We start from the raw sequence: 15,585 nt of genomic DNA on the forward strand, positions 1-15,585 counted from the left end.
GGTCTGGATTCCAACAGGATCCATTTTAGGAACATGGTGTTGTGGAACAATGACACAAGGTACCTGCAGCACTTTCCACGTGTACTCGGAAATCAGCATTTCTTTCTTAAGCTTCCCCGTGTTTTAGTTTGGTGGTGAAAAGGTCTTACCTACAACACGATTGCAAGTGACTGCATATATATATATATATATATATATATATATATTTTTTTTTTTTCTTGGTTTATTGTTAATTTATTTAGAAGCAAATTACAAGAGACTGCTGAACTGCATCAATAATGCTGCGTTGATTACTGTCTGTATCAAAGTGGACTAAAATCCACAAATTCCAACACTCGTCAAGTGGTTCATTTATTTAGATTTTGACATCTTTCTACCATTCGTTGAATCCCCTAAACAATTTTACACTTACATTATTCACGATTGGTATTTATGTTTAACACATTCAGATATTAATATAAAATATAGTCCTTAAAATGACATTTATATTTAATTATTCCTTCAACACTCATATATATATATATATATATATGTGAAAATTTTGTGGTAGAAATCATTTATTAATATTAGAAATGGTTAAGAAGTAATAATCTTTTGATTATAAATAAATTCTAATATAATTTAAATTAATTCTACATTTATATATTCACCAATTATAGTCTAAACAAAAACTAATAAATTAAACTAAACACATGGTGAGATTTCGAGACTCGTGCATATAATTACAAATGGTGAGTTTTAAACTTGAATAATCAAGGCCCAGAGTCTCCACCTTAAACAACTGAGCAAAAAAAAAAAAGAAGACTATCTCTACAATTATATACAATTAAAATTTATTATTTATATTATATATTAAATTAAAATTCATTGGTTTATTATTTTATATAATCATGTATATTATTGTTCTGCTTTTACGCTTAATCTTATTTGGATCAAGATAATATTTAGATAAAATCTTCTCAAATATTATTCAAGATTCAAATTTAATCTAAATACTGAGAGGAAAAAATCTATACACTTCTTTTATGGTAAAAAAACTTATTATTTAATACTTCTTCACAAATAAAACTAAATTTGTCTTATTTATCACGAAAATGTATGTTAATTTTTTTATTTGTGAAATTAAAAGATTGTAGATGATAATTATAAAAGAAAGGAATTTGAGTTATTGATGATGAATGAGAGAGATGACCTAAAATTGAGAAAAGTTAAAAAAAAAAAAAAAAGAGTTGTGAAATATCCTAGGTTTTTAATTTGTAAAGATAAAAATGGAGTATGTTGAACAATATCCTAAAGCTCCCAAAATTAAGCATCTGATTTCGCAATTTAAAGCTTAGGATTGATCGTTAAAATTTATATATAACTATTTTTTTATTAAAAATAAAATTTTAATTTGGGAAGTAGAAAAATAATTTCTCAAACGGACTTAATTTGGACTGAAGAGATAAATGGAAGTGCAGAAGATTTAGGGATATCTGATATGAAAAGTGGGAACGAATCAAATTCCTTACCTCATTTAGTAGCAATCGAAATTGAACAAAAATCCCATTTTTAACCAAGTCAATTTGAAGAATCAAATCAACCCCTCTCATTCATTTCATTACTTTTTTCTTCTTCTTCCTCTTCTCCTCTCTAAAACTTCACTGTTTTTTTTTTTTTTTGCTGCACAAAAACCAAATCTTGATCTCTTTTATTTCTTTCTAGAAGCCATTGAATGAGCTTTAAACTATAAAACTCCAAACCATTAGCCACCTCCAAAAACAAAACCCATCCTTTGAAGAAACCAGAAGATTCTCCAAAAACCCTAGAATTTTGTACCAAAGAAAATCTAAATTCTGAATCTTGCAAAGACCTGTCTCCTTGTTTAATGTTAAAACACATTCCATCCACACCTGGGAAATTCAAGATGGAAAAATCGCCTTACATTCACAATAAATCGAGGTGGCACTGGCATTCCTCTATTATGAAGCTCACATTTTGGTCCTTTATCTTCTTGGGTTTGATCTTCATCTTCTTCTTTCGATCTCCTTCTTCGAATCCCATCCCTCAAGACCCATCTCGCCGTTCCCTCCGTACCCACAACTGGGGTGGACCCGCTTGGGAAAAAGGGGTCCGTTCATCTGCCCGTATCCGTTCCCGAAATGGAATCTCCGTTTTGGTTACCGGAGCCGCCGGTTTCGTCGGTACCCATGTTTCGACCGCTTTGAAAAGGCGTGGGGATGGTGTTCTTGGACTTGATAATTTCAATGACTACTATGACCCTTCATTGAAAAGAGCTCGTCAAGCGCTCCTGGACCGAACCGGTGTCTTCGTTGTGGAAGGGGACATCAATGATTCGACCCTTTTAAGGAAACTATTCGAGGTTGTTCCATTTACCCACGTTATGCATTTGGCTGCTCAAGCTGGTGTCAGGTATGCCATGGAAAATCCTAGCTCTTATGTGCATAGCAACATTGCTGGTCTTGTTAGTTTACTTGAAGCTTGTAAATCTGCTAATCCACAACCTGCAATTGTGTGGGCTTCTTCGAGCTCTGTCTACGGGCTTAATAGCAAAGTTCCATTTTCTGAGAAAGATAGGACCGATCAACCTGCTAGTTTATATGCTGCTACTAAGAAAGCTGGTGAAGAGATTGCACATACTTACAACCATATATATGGTCTTTCATTAACTGCATTGAGGTTTTTCACAGTTTATGGTCCTTGGGGAAGGCCGGATATGGCATATTTCTTCTTCACTAGGGATATTTTGAAAGGGAAGACCATATCAATATTTGAGGTAGCTAATCATGGTACAGTCGCTAGAGATTTTACCTACATTGATGATATTGTGAAAGGGTGTTTAGCAGCATTGGATACTGCTGAGAAGAGTACTGGGAGTGGAGGGAAGAAGAAGGGTCCTGCTCAATTTAGGGTATACAATTTGGGGAATACTTCACCTGTCCCGGTTTCGGATCTTGTGAGTATCTTGGAGAGGCTTTTAAAGGTTGATGCAAAGAGGAATGTTATGAAGCTGCCGCAGAACGGAGATGTCCGGTTCACTCATGCAAATATTAGCTTGGCTCAGAGGGAGCTCGGATATAAGCCCTCGACTGATTTGCAGACAGGGTTGAAGAAATTTGTAAGATGGTATCTCAGCTACTATTCTGGTGGGAAAAAGGCTGCTGGATAGATTCATTGTTTTATATTGTGGTAGGATCCTCTTGTTCATTATCATTCTTATCATTGTTTTGAACATTTCTCCGTTCGATTATTTGTTGTTTCATATATCTTTAATGATGACCTATAAAAAAAAAAGGATGATTTTTTGTGATTGATGGAGATTGTTTGCTGGTTGGGCACACCATAAAATCCTCTTTTTTCTTATCCCATGGAATGTAATTGTTGGCATTGTAGAATTCATGACTGCTAAAGCATATATGATGATTGGTGAACATGACTCATTGCTATGTAAATTCCAATTACACGATATGCCGTCGCCTGCATTGAGTTATTGTGCACATTCGTTTTTAAGAAATGACAAAAATACTAGTGTTTAGGGTTTGAATAACTTGTATTTGTGAGCTTTTGAACTCGAGGAATCGCACTATTCAATGATGTTTCATTTTTGAATCCATGATCCAGTAGGCAATCCAAGCTGACCTTTAGGAAACAGGTACATGGAAAAAATTCATTTCATACAAAATTAATATTTCAGCATGGAAGTGATAATTAGATAATATCGAACACCAATGGATAGATTTTCTTCAATGAGAAACCGATGACATAGATAAGGAAACTTACCACTTAATGAAAATTTTTACTTTTTTCTTTTATTTTATATAATCTTTTACATTATGTGTTATCTTTTAAACCCCAATAATTTAAATTAATTATTTTTATTATTAGTTTAGATATTGTTAAATGTATATATATATTTTTTTACATTTAACACTTCACTTTTACCATATTTTTATATTAAAATTAAAATTAATGGAACAAATATTTTATATTCAATACTTAATTTCCAATAACAAATCAAACAATTTTTATAATTCAAATTCAGTATTTATTAAATTCAACATTTAACAAATATATATATTTATATACCTCATGAAAAATGGCGACTTTTTAAGTAAGGGTTTAACATGCTTTATGTAGCCAAAGCAAAATTACAGGGTTAATTAGAAATGATGTATGTATATATATATATGTATATGAAATAGTGTTTAGGCAGCATTGCAAAAAATGAAAAATGTCTAACACGTTTGATCCCCGGGTTAGAGAGGCATGAAAAAATTCACTTTATCTGCTTTAACCAAAAACTACAATTGTACATATTTCTACTGCATTTGTTTCTCAAATGAATGATGAAAACTTTCGCAAATTGTACATTTCCACAATCTTGAATCTATAAGCTGTCTTCTATATGTATTCATGTATTAGATTCGATCAAAACGTGCGAAAATCAAGCATCACCTAAATGTATAACCTAGCATGCTAACTAATTCCATGCAAAAATCAAATGAAATTGCTCAAAAGTCGTACTTTGTTCTCCCACTCTTCAAGATGAGGCATAACATATCTGAAATGTCAGCAGAAGAGCTGAAATAGTTCCAAGCCTCGAGCATCAAGCGTTTCCTTGATCCTTTAAAATGAACAACCTACATCCAGTAAAATGAATATTACAATATATTCATACATGAAACGACTTCAGAATAAAATATATTTAAATTTCAGGCTCAGCTAGCAACCAAAATGATCATGAAAGGCTTAAAATACCTTGACATCCAGAGGCATGCCATGAAACTGGCCAGCACCCTCAGGCGGTGTCCAATTATATGTAGCACACGGTAAAAACAGCACTGATGCACCACCGATCTCTTTGATAAAAGCCTGAGCTTTACTAAATCTTTTTGCATCAAAAGAGGCATCGGACTTTATGACCCAGAAAAGGGCCAGCTGATCACCAAGCATTCGGGAAGCCTTCATGTATTTGGAACTATAGACTTCTAATACTTTCTGTAAAAAAGTTCTAGCCCTGCAAGCAATTTCACATTTTCAGCTTCTTTAGAGAAAATTCTGATGGCATGATGCCAAAATATCATGAGGAAAGAAAAAGATATTGTTTCTTCTAGGTTCACTACAGATATTTTGAGAGTAAAAAAGGGTCTCAACCTTAAAATACTATCACGTGTACCCCTCACAGCAATAAATCCAGAATTCAAAGGCTGATCTTTGTTGTTCCTGAAGGTAAGAGCCACATGGAAATCTTGGTACTTTTCAAATATCTGACCCAAGTCATCAATTACAGCAATATCCGAGTCCGAAAAGATGAAATGAGTTATACGCCCCTGCTCCTGCGACAGCTTCTCAAGCCTGATGTCGAGAAATGTCTACATAGAAAAATGGCAGTTTGGCAGCTAAATTAGGATAATGTTCTTCATAATTAAACTATAGGTTTAGGACTATAGGTTTAGGGTTTCTACCCGTAGTATAAGTTAACATCAAACTTTTCTACCTATATATATCAATACAATGTGCTCTTACAATGTAAGACCTGATTCTTTGAAGCATCAACTTGTCTCGGGAATATTCACCCTGAATGGGAAGTACAGTAACACTGTTTTGGTGCAGTGACAAATCAGATTCTGGATCAGTCAGAATAATAATATTGCTCTGAGGCATTCTCACCTGAAAGATTTTAATACAGAACCCCGTCAAATAGATGCTTCAAAGTAATCGACTCTAGGTGATGTATAACAAATACTCCAGAATAACAATACTCAATAGTTATCAATATCGAAGTTGTTCAATAGTCAATACCTAAGCTCCAAACATAACAAAACTTATTTATATAAGCATCATAAAAGAACATACGTAAGTAAAGCTTACCCCTTAAATGAATCCAACAACTCCGCTAATAAATTAAATCCTACTTCCTAAATTAGGTATAGAATACAGATTCTTCAAAAACTTACAAGAATGGACTCTATCACAAGGTTTCCTTTAATGAATGCAAGATACAAAATACAAAATACAAAATAGAACTAATCCTTTACGTTACAGTTGGACTTGCTCAGCCTGCCCGAAAAGTGAGAGGATTTAGGTATAAATATAAGCCCGAAAAATAGACTTAGAGCAAAAAAATACAAGGTCCGTTCAGAAAGTGGACCGGGCCTTGGGTAAGGCATTTTTTGCCCGGACCGGGCCCAACCCAGCCCGAATATGTAAAAAAAAAAAAACTGCACCTTTTTTTGCTTTTTTTTTACCTTTTTTTTTCCTGTTTTCTTTTTTTTTTTTTTACTATTTTGCTATCATTTCACCCTATCTTGATGTTATTAGATATACATTTTTTTTAAATTTGTTGGAAAACATTTATTTTAATGTTTTTAGTATTTTTTATGTATTATATATTTTTAAAAAAATTAATACAGGCCAGATTGGGTCGGGCCTGGGTTTTGACATTTTATCCGGGCTGGGATTGGTAAAAGTTTATGCCCATTTTTCGGGCCAAAACATGCCCTGGCCTAGCAAACGAGTCTAAAATTTTGTTTGGGCCCAAACCCAGCCCATGATCACCTCTAGTTACAATAATACCAAAGTACATTGGAAGATAAGTTAAAAAGCTCATAGATAACAGAATGTGGTCCTGAACTTCAAGCAATTTAACAGATATCTCTAGCAGACATTTCCAAAAGGAAGCCAGGTGCAGCTCTATCATGTTTAACTGAAGAGTTACCTGAATGAACTTAATGAACACATTCAAAATGGCCATAGATCGCTCTGGCTTACTATATGAAGCATTCCCAACAGTGACCAAGTTTGATGGTTTACCATCCGCAAGGGCATCGGGTGAGTTGTTGTAAATGGTAAAACAGTCACAAAGGCAATACCATCACCGACACTAGAGGCATGAGAAGGGTTTGAAAAATAGGTCTTGTTGAGAGCTTTAACTCCTGCAATACATTGAAAACATTAGAAATTCATAGAATACCACAGCAACAAAACTTAGGATCTGAGGGCTCAATAAAATTACTTTCATTAAACATTTGATTTCAATGGGAACATCATATATTTATGAACAAATTAGAAAGAAAAAAGAAAAGGAATTTGATGCCACAAATGTCTACAAAACAGACTCCTAATCACATAAAACAGTTATTATAGCATCTACAGTTTTTAGAAATGAATGCTAGTCTAATGTTCCCTTTATCAAATTAATGCGCTAGCAACAGCAAAATAGTCAAAACCTCGGCATTGCAAACGGTTGGGCAAGCCTTCTCCGGCAGCAGGTCCAAGAACCAGGTGATCAAATTTCTTGGTTATTTTCTTGGGGGCATCATCTCCTGATGAATGCTGAACATCAAACTTCTTCGTGTTTTCCTTGGGGGAATCTGTGACTGCTTGATTCTGGTGCAATTCCAGAACTGGAAACATGAAAAAAAAAAAAAAAAGAATCATTTTGATGTCTTCAATAACAAACAAAAAGGACATTAGAAGAACCCACAAGTGAATGATTTAGTAGCAAAGAGGAACAACCACCAGAAAATAAATGAGGAAGGATGAAAATAAGTGGGAAACAGAAAAGGAAACGACGCCATCCAACACAAGCTTTCATGCCTTAATCAATCTTTCAACAATAGTTATGATCTTCCAGCGCCAATTATCTTACTTTATCACGGGCTAGCTGCTGCATTATTTTGGGGGAGGAATTTTTCAAATGGCACCTCAAAGAATAGCCTAAGAACGGCTGCAACAAAAATAAAATTGAATTACGAACGATTTGCAGAAATGAATTATTATGGATTGATCCAATACATGGTTTTTTCAAGCTAAATTTACAAGACCATTAACTCAAACATTTTGGAATCCGTGGGCATTAAGACAAATCATAACAAGAGATTCCAAATTAGAGCTATATTTTTAGAACTTTCAATAGCTAGAAGTAAATCAATTTCAGATCAGGCATAAAAAAAAATTCACAAGCATGCCAACAATTAATAATGGAAGCTTGAATCAAAGCAGAAGATGTCATGCTAAGTACAGAAAATAAGCAATAGGAAAAAAAAAAAAAACCTTAACGACGAGATGCAGTTGACAATAAAGAGAAGAAATGGAAGAGAAATCCAAACCTGAAGCAATTGGGTTCCTCGGGATGCTATTAAAGGTTAATTTTATTTTTATTTTTTTTTTGGGGGGGGGGGGTGGAGGTTAAGAAAAAGAGATTTCAATGTTCTTTGAGAGTTCACTGTTTTCCTTTTCCTTACTGTTTTCGCGATATATGTTACCTGATAGGCGGTGTTGTCTCTGTTAAGTTCACCCGCTTTCACCGTTTTGTTTATTAAAAATCAAAATTGGGATTTTTTTTATATACAGTGAAGTATATCAATTTTTCATTTATGTAAATAATTTTTTAATTACAATAACACGACAAAATTGAAATAATTAATGCGATTCAAATTCAGATCAAATCTAGACCACACGACCACATGAAATTAAAATATTAAAAGTAGTATTTAAATTATTAATTCAAATTAATTTCATCTTATATTGAATATAATACATAATACATAATATATTTTTATTTAATATCATACACTTTTGAGATGAAATGAGATAGTTAAAATATTATTTTTAACAAAAAGAATATATATATATATATATATAAGTATTTAAGGGAAAAATGATATAATTTAAAAGCTAATTTTAGAATTAAGCCGTTGTTTAAGGTCATTAATGAAGCTAAGATAAATAGTATGTATTGATGAAATGGAAATTATATTTAATTATGTTAAGTGCAATTAAAACTAATATTGGGTTTGATGTTACAAGAAGACAATGATTTGATTATTAGAGGCAAAATCGAAAACCAAACTAAGGAAGTCATTACTTTTTATTATATTGGTACATCTCATTATTGATGTGCTTCAATGTACTAGTTGGAATTTATCAATATGCATTGATATTAATTAATCGAAAAAGACCAAAAGCACATTAAAATAGCCTAAGCACACAAAAAGTTTAATCAAATAACACCCCAAAGGTACATACTAAGACAATGGAAATCAAGTTCAAACTTCCATTTCTTTTCTTAATTTAGACAATATAAAAAAAATTAAAACATGAAAAAATATATGAATTAAAATTTAAATTATGGACACAAAATTTCATGTAATTATATAAAATCGAACATAATATGGATATAAAAATGGTAAAATGTAAATTTAATGATGTGAGATGAATGTGGTACAGCTGAGAATTTTGAATATGAACACAACAAAAATATATGATATGAATACTTAAGGGCACGTTTGGTTCATTTGGAATGGATAGAATGTAATAGAATAGAATTGAATAATGGAATAGAGTAGAATCAGTAATTCAATTGTTTGGTTGAATGTAATGGAATAAATCTGTAATAATATTATTGTGTTTGGTTGAATGAAATAGATATGTAATAGCATAAAGAAAAAATTAAAATGACCATAATACCCTTAACAAAATTTTTTTAGATATGGATTTTAAATTTTAATATTATTATTATTAAATATAATTTAATAAAAATAAAATAAATAATTTAATCATATTTTAATATAACTATTATTAAATATAATTTAATAACATTCTTAATATAATTATTTTTATATTAAATTATGTTAAAATGCTTTTTTATTTTTATATTTAATTATATTAAAATATTGAAAAATTTATTTACTATATTTTGAAATAGTACACTATTATTTGAATGCATTGCTTCTCAAGTTATCTCAATTTTATGATTTCAACTAAAATTTCATTTGTTATTTACATAATTTTTATATAAAACTTTTTACCTGTGTTATAATCTAAAATTAATTAATTGTATTAAACACAATTTGCATTAAAAAAAAGTCACAAAAAGAGCATTTTTTTTATTTTTCTTTTTTCAACTAAAAGAAACAAAAAATGTTTGTTGGAGCTTTTCTTTTTCCTGCCATTTTTAATTGTTGGGGCTTTGCAGGTGCATCATTTCTCACCCTTTTTTTTTGGTGCTGCAAGTCAAATACTTCTTTTTCGGATGAAGCTTGATTTATTTGATTAAAAATTGACTTTATCAATGTACTCGAAATAAAAAAGCTTTGCTTCCAATTTAAGTTTCCCTGAAATTGCCAATTTATATGCTTAGTTTCTTTGTCCACCAAATCCCAATGCTCCATAACAGTACTCCCTCAACAGCTTTTGAGTCAGCTACAGCATCTTGAAGAAATATAAACTGATTAAGAAGATTTAGCTTTAGAAGTAGGGGATCAGGCAAGAACTTGTATCCAACATTTTGCAGGCAGTGGGACTAAGCTTTTTCTGGCTTAACCAGCAGCTTCTCTATGGTACCGTAATTCATAGTTTACGACAGATCTCAAGAAATTCGGGCTTTTATCCGAGCAATCTCAAAACAAAATGCAGTTATCATTTACCAATACAATGTGGAAACCAGGCTAGATATGTAAGTTCTCATCAATATATCCACAAAAATGTCATTTGCTAAGCAATCTATGTTTATGATTACTTCAAGGTTGAGCTTGATCCTTGAAAGAACAATCATTGTTCGTAGCTTTACTCACAAAACAACATTAGGTCAAATTGAAGGTATCGAAAACATGAATTCTTTTTATATTGCTAGAATCTAACATCTTTGAGATTTTTCCTTTATGAAGCAACAGAAAAGAACATGTAAGGTTTCTTTTGCAGTGGAATTAGGGGATTTTGGAGAAAACAAAATTGTATTTCTATTTATCAATAAGGATATATAGAACAAAGGGCTTCTTTTCTTCTTCCTTAAATACTTGTGTTTGATACATGTATTCAAACATGAGCGTGTCCGATACATACCTTACATCACAAGGAAAAAAGAGAAGACATTATAAACGGGAATCTATGTTGGAATAAATGATCTGGCTAACTGACCTCTAGTGAAACAGAATAGCTAGTGAAACCGTTTCCAAGTGTTTCTTTGACTTCATTCTCCATATTACCTGCAAAGTTTTAAAGATATACAAGATATATTATCATTTAGCAACACATAATAATTTCCAAACACGAGTATTTTAACAAATAACTTATATAAAACATAAAATCAGCTGCCAAGAATTTCCATTCAAATACAGTAAATACAAGGACAACTGCATTATTAATTATAGGCTGATCTGATGAGCTATAAGCTCAACTAGGACGGTCATAACTCATAAGTCATACCAGCATGGTTATCTTCTATTCTTGTTCGCTGTTTTATTTGTTTGTTATTATTATTGACTACAGATGGATGTAACTATAAGTTCTTTCTAGCAACAGAAAACTGAGAATAGTTGATTCACCACACATGCCAAAAAGGAATGAAAAGTTAAATAGCAAAAATATAGAACCTCATATAGCTGCACGCTCTTGGACTCACTAAAGGAGTCATAAAAAGGCTTGCTCCAAGAATCGACCATAGCCTGACAAGGAAAAGGAGTTAAAATGCATCATCAACAACAATAACCAGAAACAAGAGAAAAGAAAAGTTAGCAACCAACAACATCTTTTGTTTCTCATATTTTTGTTGTTTTCATGATTGCAATTTAGTGCTAACCCCTCCGTTGCCATGGAGACGCTGATATGCCTCTTATCACAATTTTAAAGCAATGCACTATCTAGTCAACATTCTCTTATCATGATAAAAATGGAAGATTTATAACATCATTAAGAAATACATATTTAATCCAAAACAAACATAGAAAAAGGAAACCATACCTGAGAGTTTGCTCTAAATGATAGACAGACTAAAGATGCTTCAGGGACAACCAAATTGCTAGCATCAACACCACTTGCATTAAAAACAATCAGCAGCTTTGATTTTCTACCATCAGAATATATAACATCCATGGCAGGAAACTTCCTTGCTGCAATTCCGGAATTAGAATATTATTTGCCAGTGCAATCTGCCAGAAAAAAAAAACTAACAATTAAAATGTTTACAGAAAGTAACATTAATTTTACTCAGAAATCAGTTGCAATTCAACTAATTTGAACAGATTTGCAAATGATATAGCCTATATGTATATAAAAAGAACAAATCAGTTAATACCTTACCACCGTGTTGTTTTAGCTCAGACATATCATCAAAATATCCTCTATTCAATTCATCAGCACTGCCCTAAATCAAATTAAAACAATTATTTATATTAAATTTCATGGAGAAAAAGAGCACGTAACAAAATTTCAATAAACAAACAAAGCTTTAAACTTACAGTCTTGCTCGTTCTTTCTCGATTTTTTCCTTGCTTGCAAGCTGCACACACAAGACAGAAAGTTAAAAAGAACTATAACTTGAAAAATCAAATATTATAGAATTAAAAAGGGATTGCCTTGAAAATATCGAAGAAGCGAATGGATGATTTTGAAGCGAAATGTTGAGGAGATGAAGGGGAAATCTTTGGGTCATGACTTAGGAGGTATTGACAATTTGAAATCGAAGCTCGTGCCCGGTTTATCACTCGGTTTACCCTCAACATTTTCAGTTTTCGATTTAGATTTCAATTCCCCCTCTAAGAACCCTCTTGCTCTTTCCAACAATCGATGGTATAGATAAAGAAAAAGAAACGGAAGAAAGGAAAAGAAAAACTCTATTGAGAGAAAGAAAAAGAAAGCAGAAAAAAGATGGCGGAAAAATTGGAAGTGAGGAATATAGAAGGAACTGAGGGCAAAGTGGGGAGCGTGAAGGGCTCCTTAAACACCGAATCTGTTATCCGTGGTGAGGAAACAGAATAGAAATTAGACAATTTACTGCATAGGTGTGTTTAGGGTGGGCCCACGGAATAGGGTTGTAATGGCATAGCCATTACATTGAACCAAACATGTTGTAAATATGTCAAATAAAACCACAAACATGACACAGATCTACAAATTGTAGAAGGTAAATTTCATCATCTGACATGAATGTAATAAGCCTACATTTGAAAAAGGATATGAACACCAAGAACAAAAAACTATCTAAAGCACAACATCAACACCCTCAACATATCAAAACTTATATAAATCCAGTTATTAACATGAATTCCTCAAACACAATTATGAAACAAAAACACAACACGATCATAATACCTTAAACACAATTATAACAAAAACAAATCACGACCTTAAACAGCATGAAAAGTTGGAGAGAAATGGATGCCAAAGATGTAATATCAAACAAAATGAACATCTTTTATCAGATCCAATACAAATTGGTCATCACACAGGTTTAAAAGAGAGTAAAAAAAAAAAAAAAACTGATCATTTCATAATCCAATTTTAAACATTTGAGAAAGGTATAGGTTTTCTATCTGGCCATGATTCTATTTTCTCAAAGTACTTGACAGGTACCACCCCATCAAAGCCCTCAGTCAATATCACTTTGTTGTCTGAAATGTAAAGCTTCATGCCTTCTGCAGTCATCAAGAAAACAAGGGAAGACAACTTAAGAACCGTAGTTTGGCAAGAACAGATCGATATATATTTGGCCACGACTCTAAAGAAAAGTGAGAAAGACATGACTTGCAGTTATTGCTTCGGTTCATAGAATCATCACTGGACTGAAACTTGAAAGAAGCAAGCATGCTTACCTTCCAAAGCTTTTCTAACATCAAGATAGATCAAAACGTTAACATCTCGTCTCATACCTGAAGAGGGTAAAAGATACAAGTCATCGTAAGCCCTCTACAGCATTTAGATTCACTAAATCTCAATTTATTCCGATTAGTGCTTGTCATTTCCCATTATCAATTAAAATTCACGTTATATATCGGCATCTTAGTAATCCCCTTTCATAATCTTTTGCATGAATCCTATGGTGAAATGCAGATAACAGACATAATAACACCCCTAAGCAGTTTGTCACGTAGACGGAGTTGGCATATTAAAAATAAAGAGTAAAATGAAGGAGTTCGTATGTCAAAGTTCAGAGGACCAGTGAAGAGAAATTTCATGGTATCTCACCACTAATCACTTCACCGTCAGTCGGCAAGCCACTTGAGAAGTGAACATGCAATCTTTTCATGCGCTTCAAACCCGACTCCAAAATTGATTCCAAATTCCTCTTATAGGTTCCATGTACGCAAACTATCATCTCAGGGAAAATCCAGAGGATTATGCATAATAAAAGACATAAAGCAAGTCCATCGATCTAAGAGACAAGATGTTCTTACATTGCACTTCATCAGCTGAAACGATTTGTTTCAATAATCTTTCGGACTCAACTGTCTGCCAACATGACATGCAATATCTTCCTTAGAAGTGCATAGACATAAATAAAGATGCTGAAAACAACAGCTAAGAATAATCTGAGGTGAAAATTCAGATAAAGCATGAAGAAATTGATAAATTTTTATGAAAGATTCATCACCGTGACGGTGTGGCCTTGGTTTGCACGTATCAAAAGCTCCCCATTTTCCTCAAGAAGGCTAAACCGTTGCTTATTATCTTTTCTGACAGCCTAAAATCAATAAACATAAAAACCATGAATTTTCTTTTGGCTGTAAAATGAACATTTTCCTTCTCATGATTGTACACCAACATTTTGGAGACCAAGAATCTAAATTACTACTGGTAACAGCTCAAAGATCGCTTTTAAGTAAACAACAAATAGTATTTAAAGAAGCCATTTTCATCAATTTTAACTACAAAAGTTACATGCTGCAATGATAGAAAATTTCAATCAAAATAGGAGAGGATTCTCAGGATTCAACAGTGAACAAAGACAAGAAATGCTGTTACAAATTCTACCTCTTTGATATCATCAACAGTGTGTGACCTTAAAGGGATATTAGCAAATGTTTTCATATTCAGCTTCAGCAAATCTTCAACTTTGACATAACCATCACTTCGCATATTCAAATTCAGTTCAGTAGCCATATGTCGCAGAATTCGTGTCCTAAAAGAAATTAAACCAAAAACAAAGCACTAATGAATAAAATCAATTTAATCGTATATAAAATAAATATATAAAAAGAATTGATAGAATGTTTCAATGTCCAACGCCGCTTACAAGAGTCGACCAAGAGCATCAATTTTGTCCTTGCTGCCGCCGCCACCACGGCCTCTGGATCTTTCTCGATCATGTTTCATATCTTGACCTCTGCCTCCACTGCCAAAACCACCATAAAAAATAAGAGAAAATTTTATTCAAAATGAATAAAAATTAGATTATTGATACGAATTTGCGCTCAAATTTGAAGATTACCTTCTATTTGAATGAGCGAAAGAAGAAAAAGAGGAGGACATAGTGTTATAGGGGACTGTGTTCTCCAGGAGATGTAGAGCAAGGAACCTGGAAAGTTGAGAGGGGACGGTTGGACGACGAGTAACGCAACAACGTAAAATTCGAATGCTACCGTTAGTGAGACTAGACCACATATAGGGGTATTTTGATGGTATGCCAAGCTTGAAGAAGATGGGTAACAGTGGCGGCAGGAGACGAGGATACGGTGCGCTGCTCTCGCAAGCAATGGTCTTTTTGCTACACGTGGCTCTTCCCACAATCTTTTATGGTTATTACGGTGTTCTATAAAAAGGTTAAAAAGTATTTTTCCCTTTTGCGGAATTTTCCCAATTTTCTTT

The 15,585-nt window shown here is 32.8% G+C and overlaps 3 protein-coding genes and 1 pseudogene across 3 annotated transcripts; 1 reads left to right on the plus strand and 3 right to left on the minus strand.

Moving 5' to 3' along the window:
* Window positions 1–1,093: 1,093 nt before the first annotated feature.
* LOC108468077 (UDP-glucuronate 4-epimerase 3) lies at window positions 1,094–3,547 on the plus strand. The gene has a single exon (XM_017768938.2). The coding sequence runs from the start codon at window positions 1,868–1,870 to the stop codon at window positions 3,167–3,169; it is 1,302 nt and encodes a 433-aa protein (XP_017624427.1). The 5' UTR covers window positions 1,094–1,867; the 3' UTR covers window positions 3,170–3,547.
* Window positions 3,548–4,243: 696 nt separating this feature from the next.
* LOC108467741 (uncharacterized) lies at window positions 4,244–7,665 on the minus strand. The gene is given in 8 exon segments (XM_017768495.2): window positions 4,244–4,640; window positions 4,759–5,017; window positions 5,155–5,372; window positions 5,527–5,670; window positions 6,719–6,855; window positions 6,858–6,935; window positions 7,230–7,406; window positions 7,522–7,665. Coding segments are annotated over 8 exon segments (1,218 nt in total). The 5' UTR covers window positions 7,598–7,665; the 3' UTR covers window positions 4,244–4,511.
* Window positions 7,666–10,717: 3,052 nt separating this feature from the next.
* LOC128296510 (uncharacterized) lies at window positions 10,718–12,945 on the minus strand (annotated as a pseudogene).
* A 114-nt stretch (window positions 12,946–13,059) lies between these two features.
* Window positions 13,060–15,537, minus strand: LOC108467479 (uncharacterized). Its single transcript, XM_017768101.2, has 8 exons — window positions 15,209–15,537; window positions 15,014–15,112; window positions 14,752–14,899; window positions 14,372–14,461; window positions 14,175–14,229; window positions 13,966–14,088; window positions 13,593–13,649; window positions 13,060–13,415 (listed from the first exon to the last, which is right to left on the minus strand). Exons 1-8 carry the CDS (start codon window positions 15,379–15,381, stop codon window positions 13,282–13,284), a joined length of 879 nt encoding a protein of 292 aa, XP_017623590.1. The 5' UTR covers window positions 15,382–15,537; the 3' UTR covers window positions 13,060–13,281.
* Between the last annotated feature and the right edge of the window lie 48 nt (window positions 15,538–15,585).

The sequence above is a fragment of the Gossypium arboreum genome, chromosome 8 (genome assembly GCF_025698485.1).
Source record: "Gossypium arboreum isolate Shixiya-1 chromosome 8, ASM2569848v2, whole genome shotgun sequence".
Lineage (NCBI taxonomy): Eukaryota > Viridiplantae > Streptophyta > Magnoliopsida > Malvales > Malvaceae > Gossypium > Gossypium arboreum.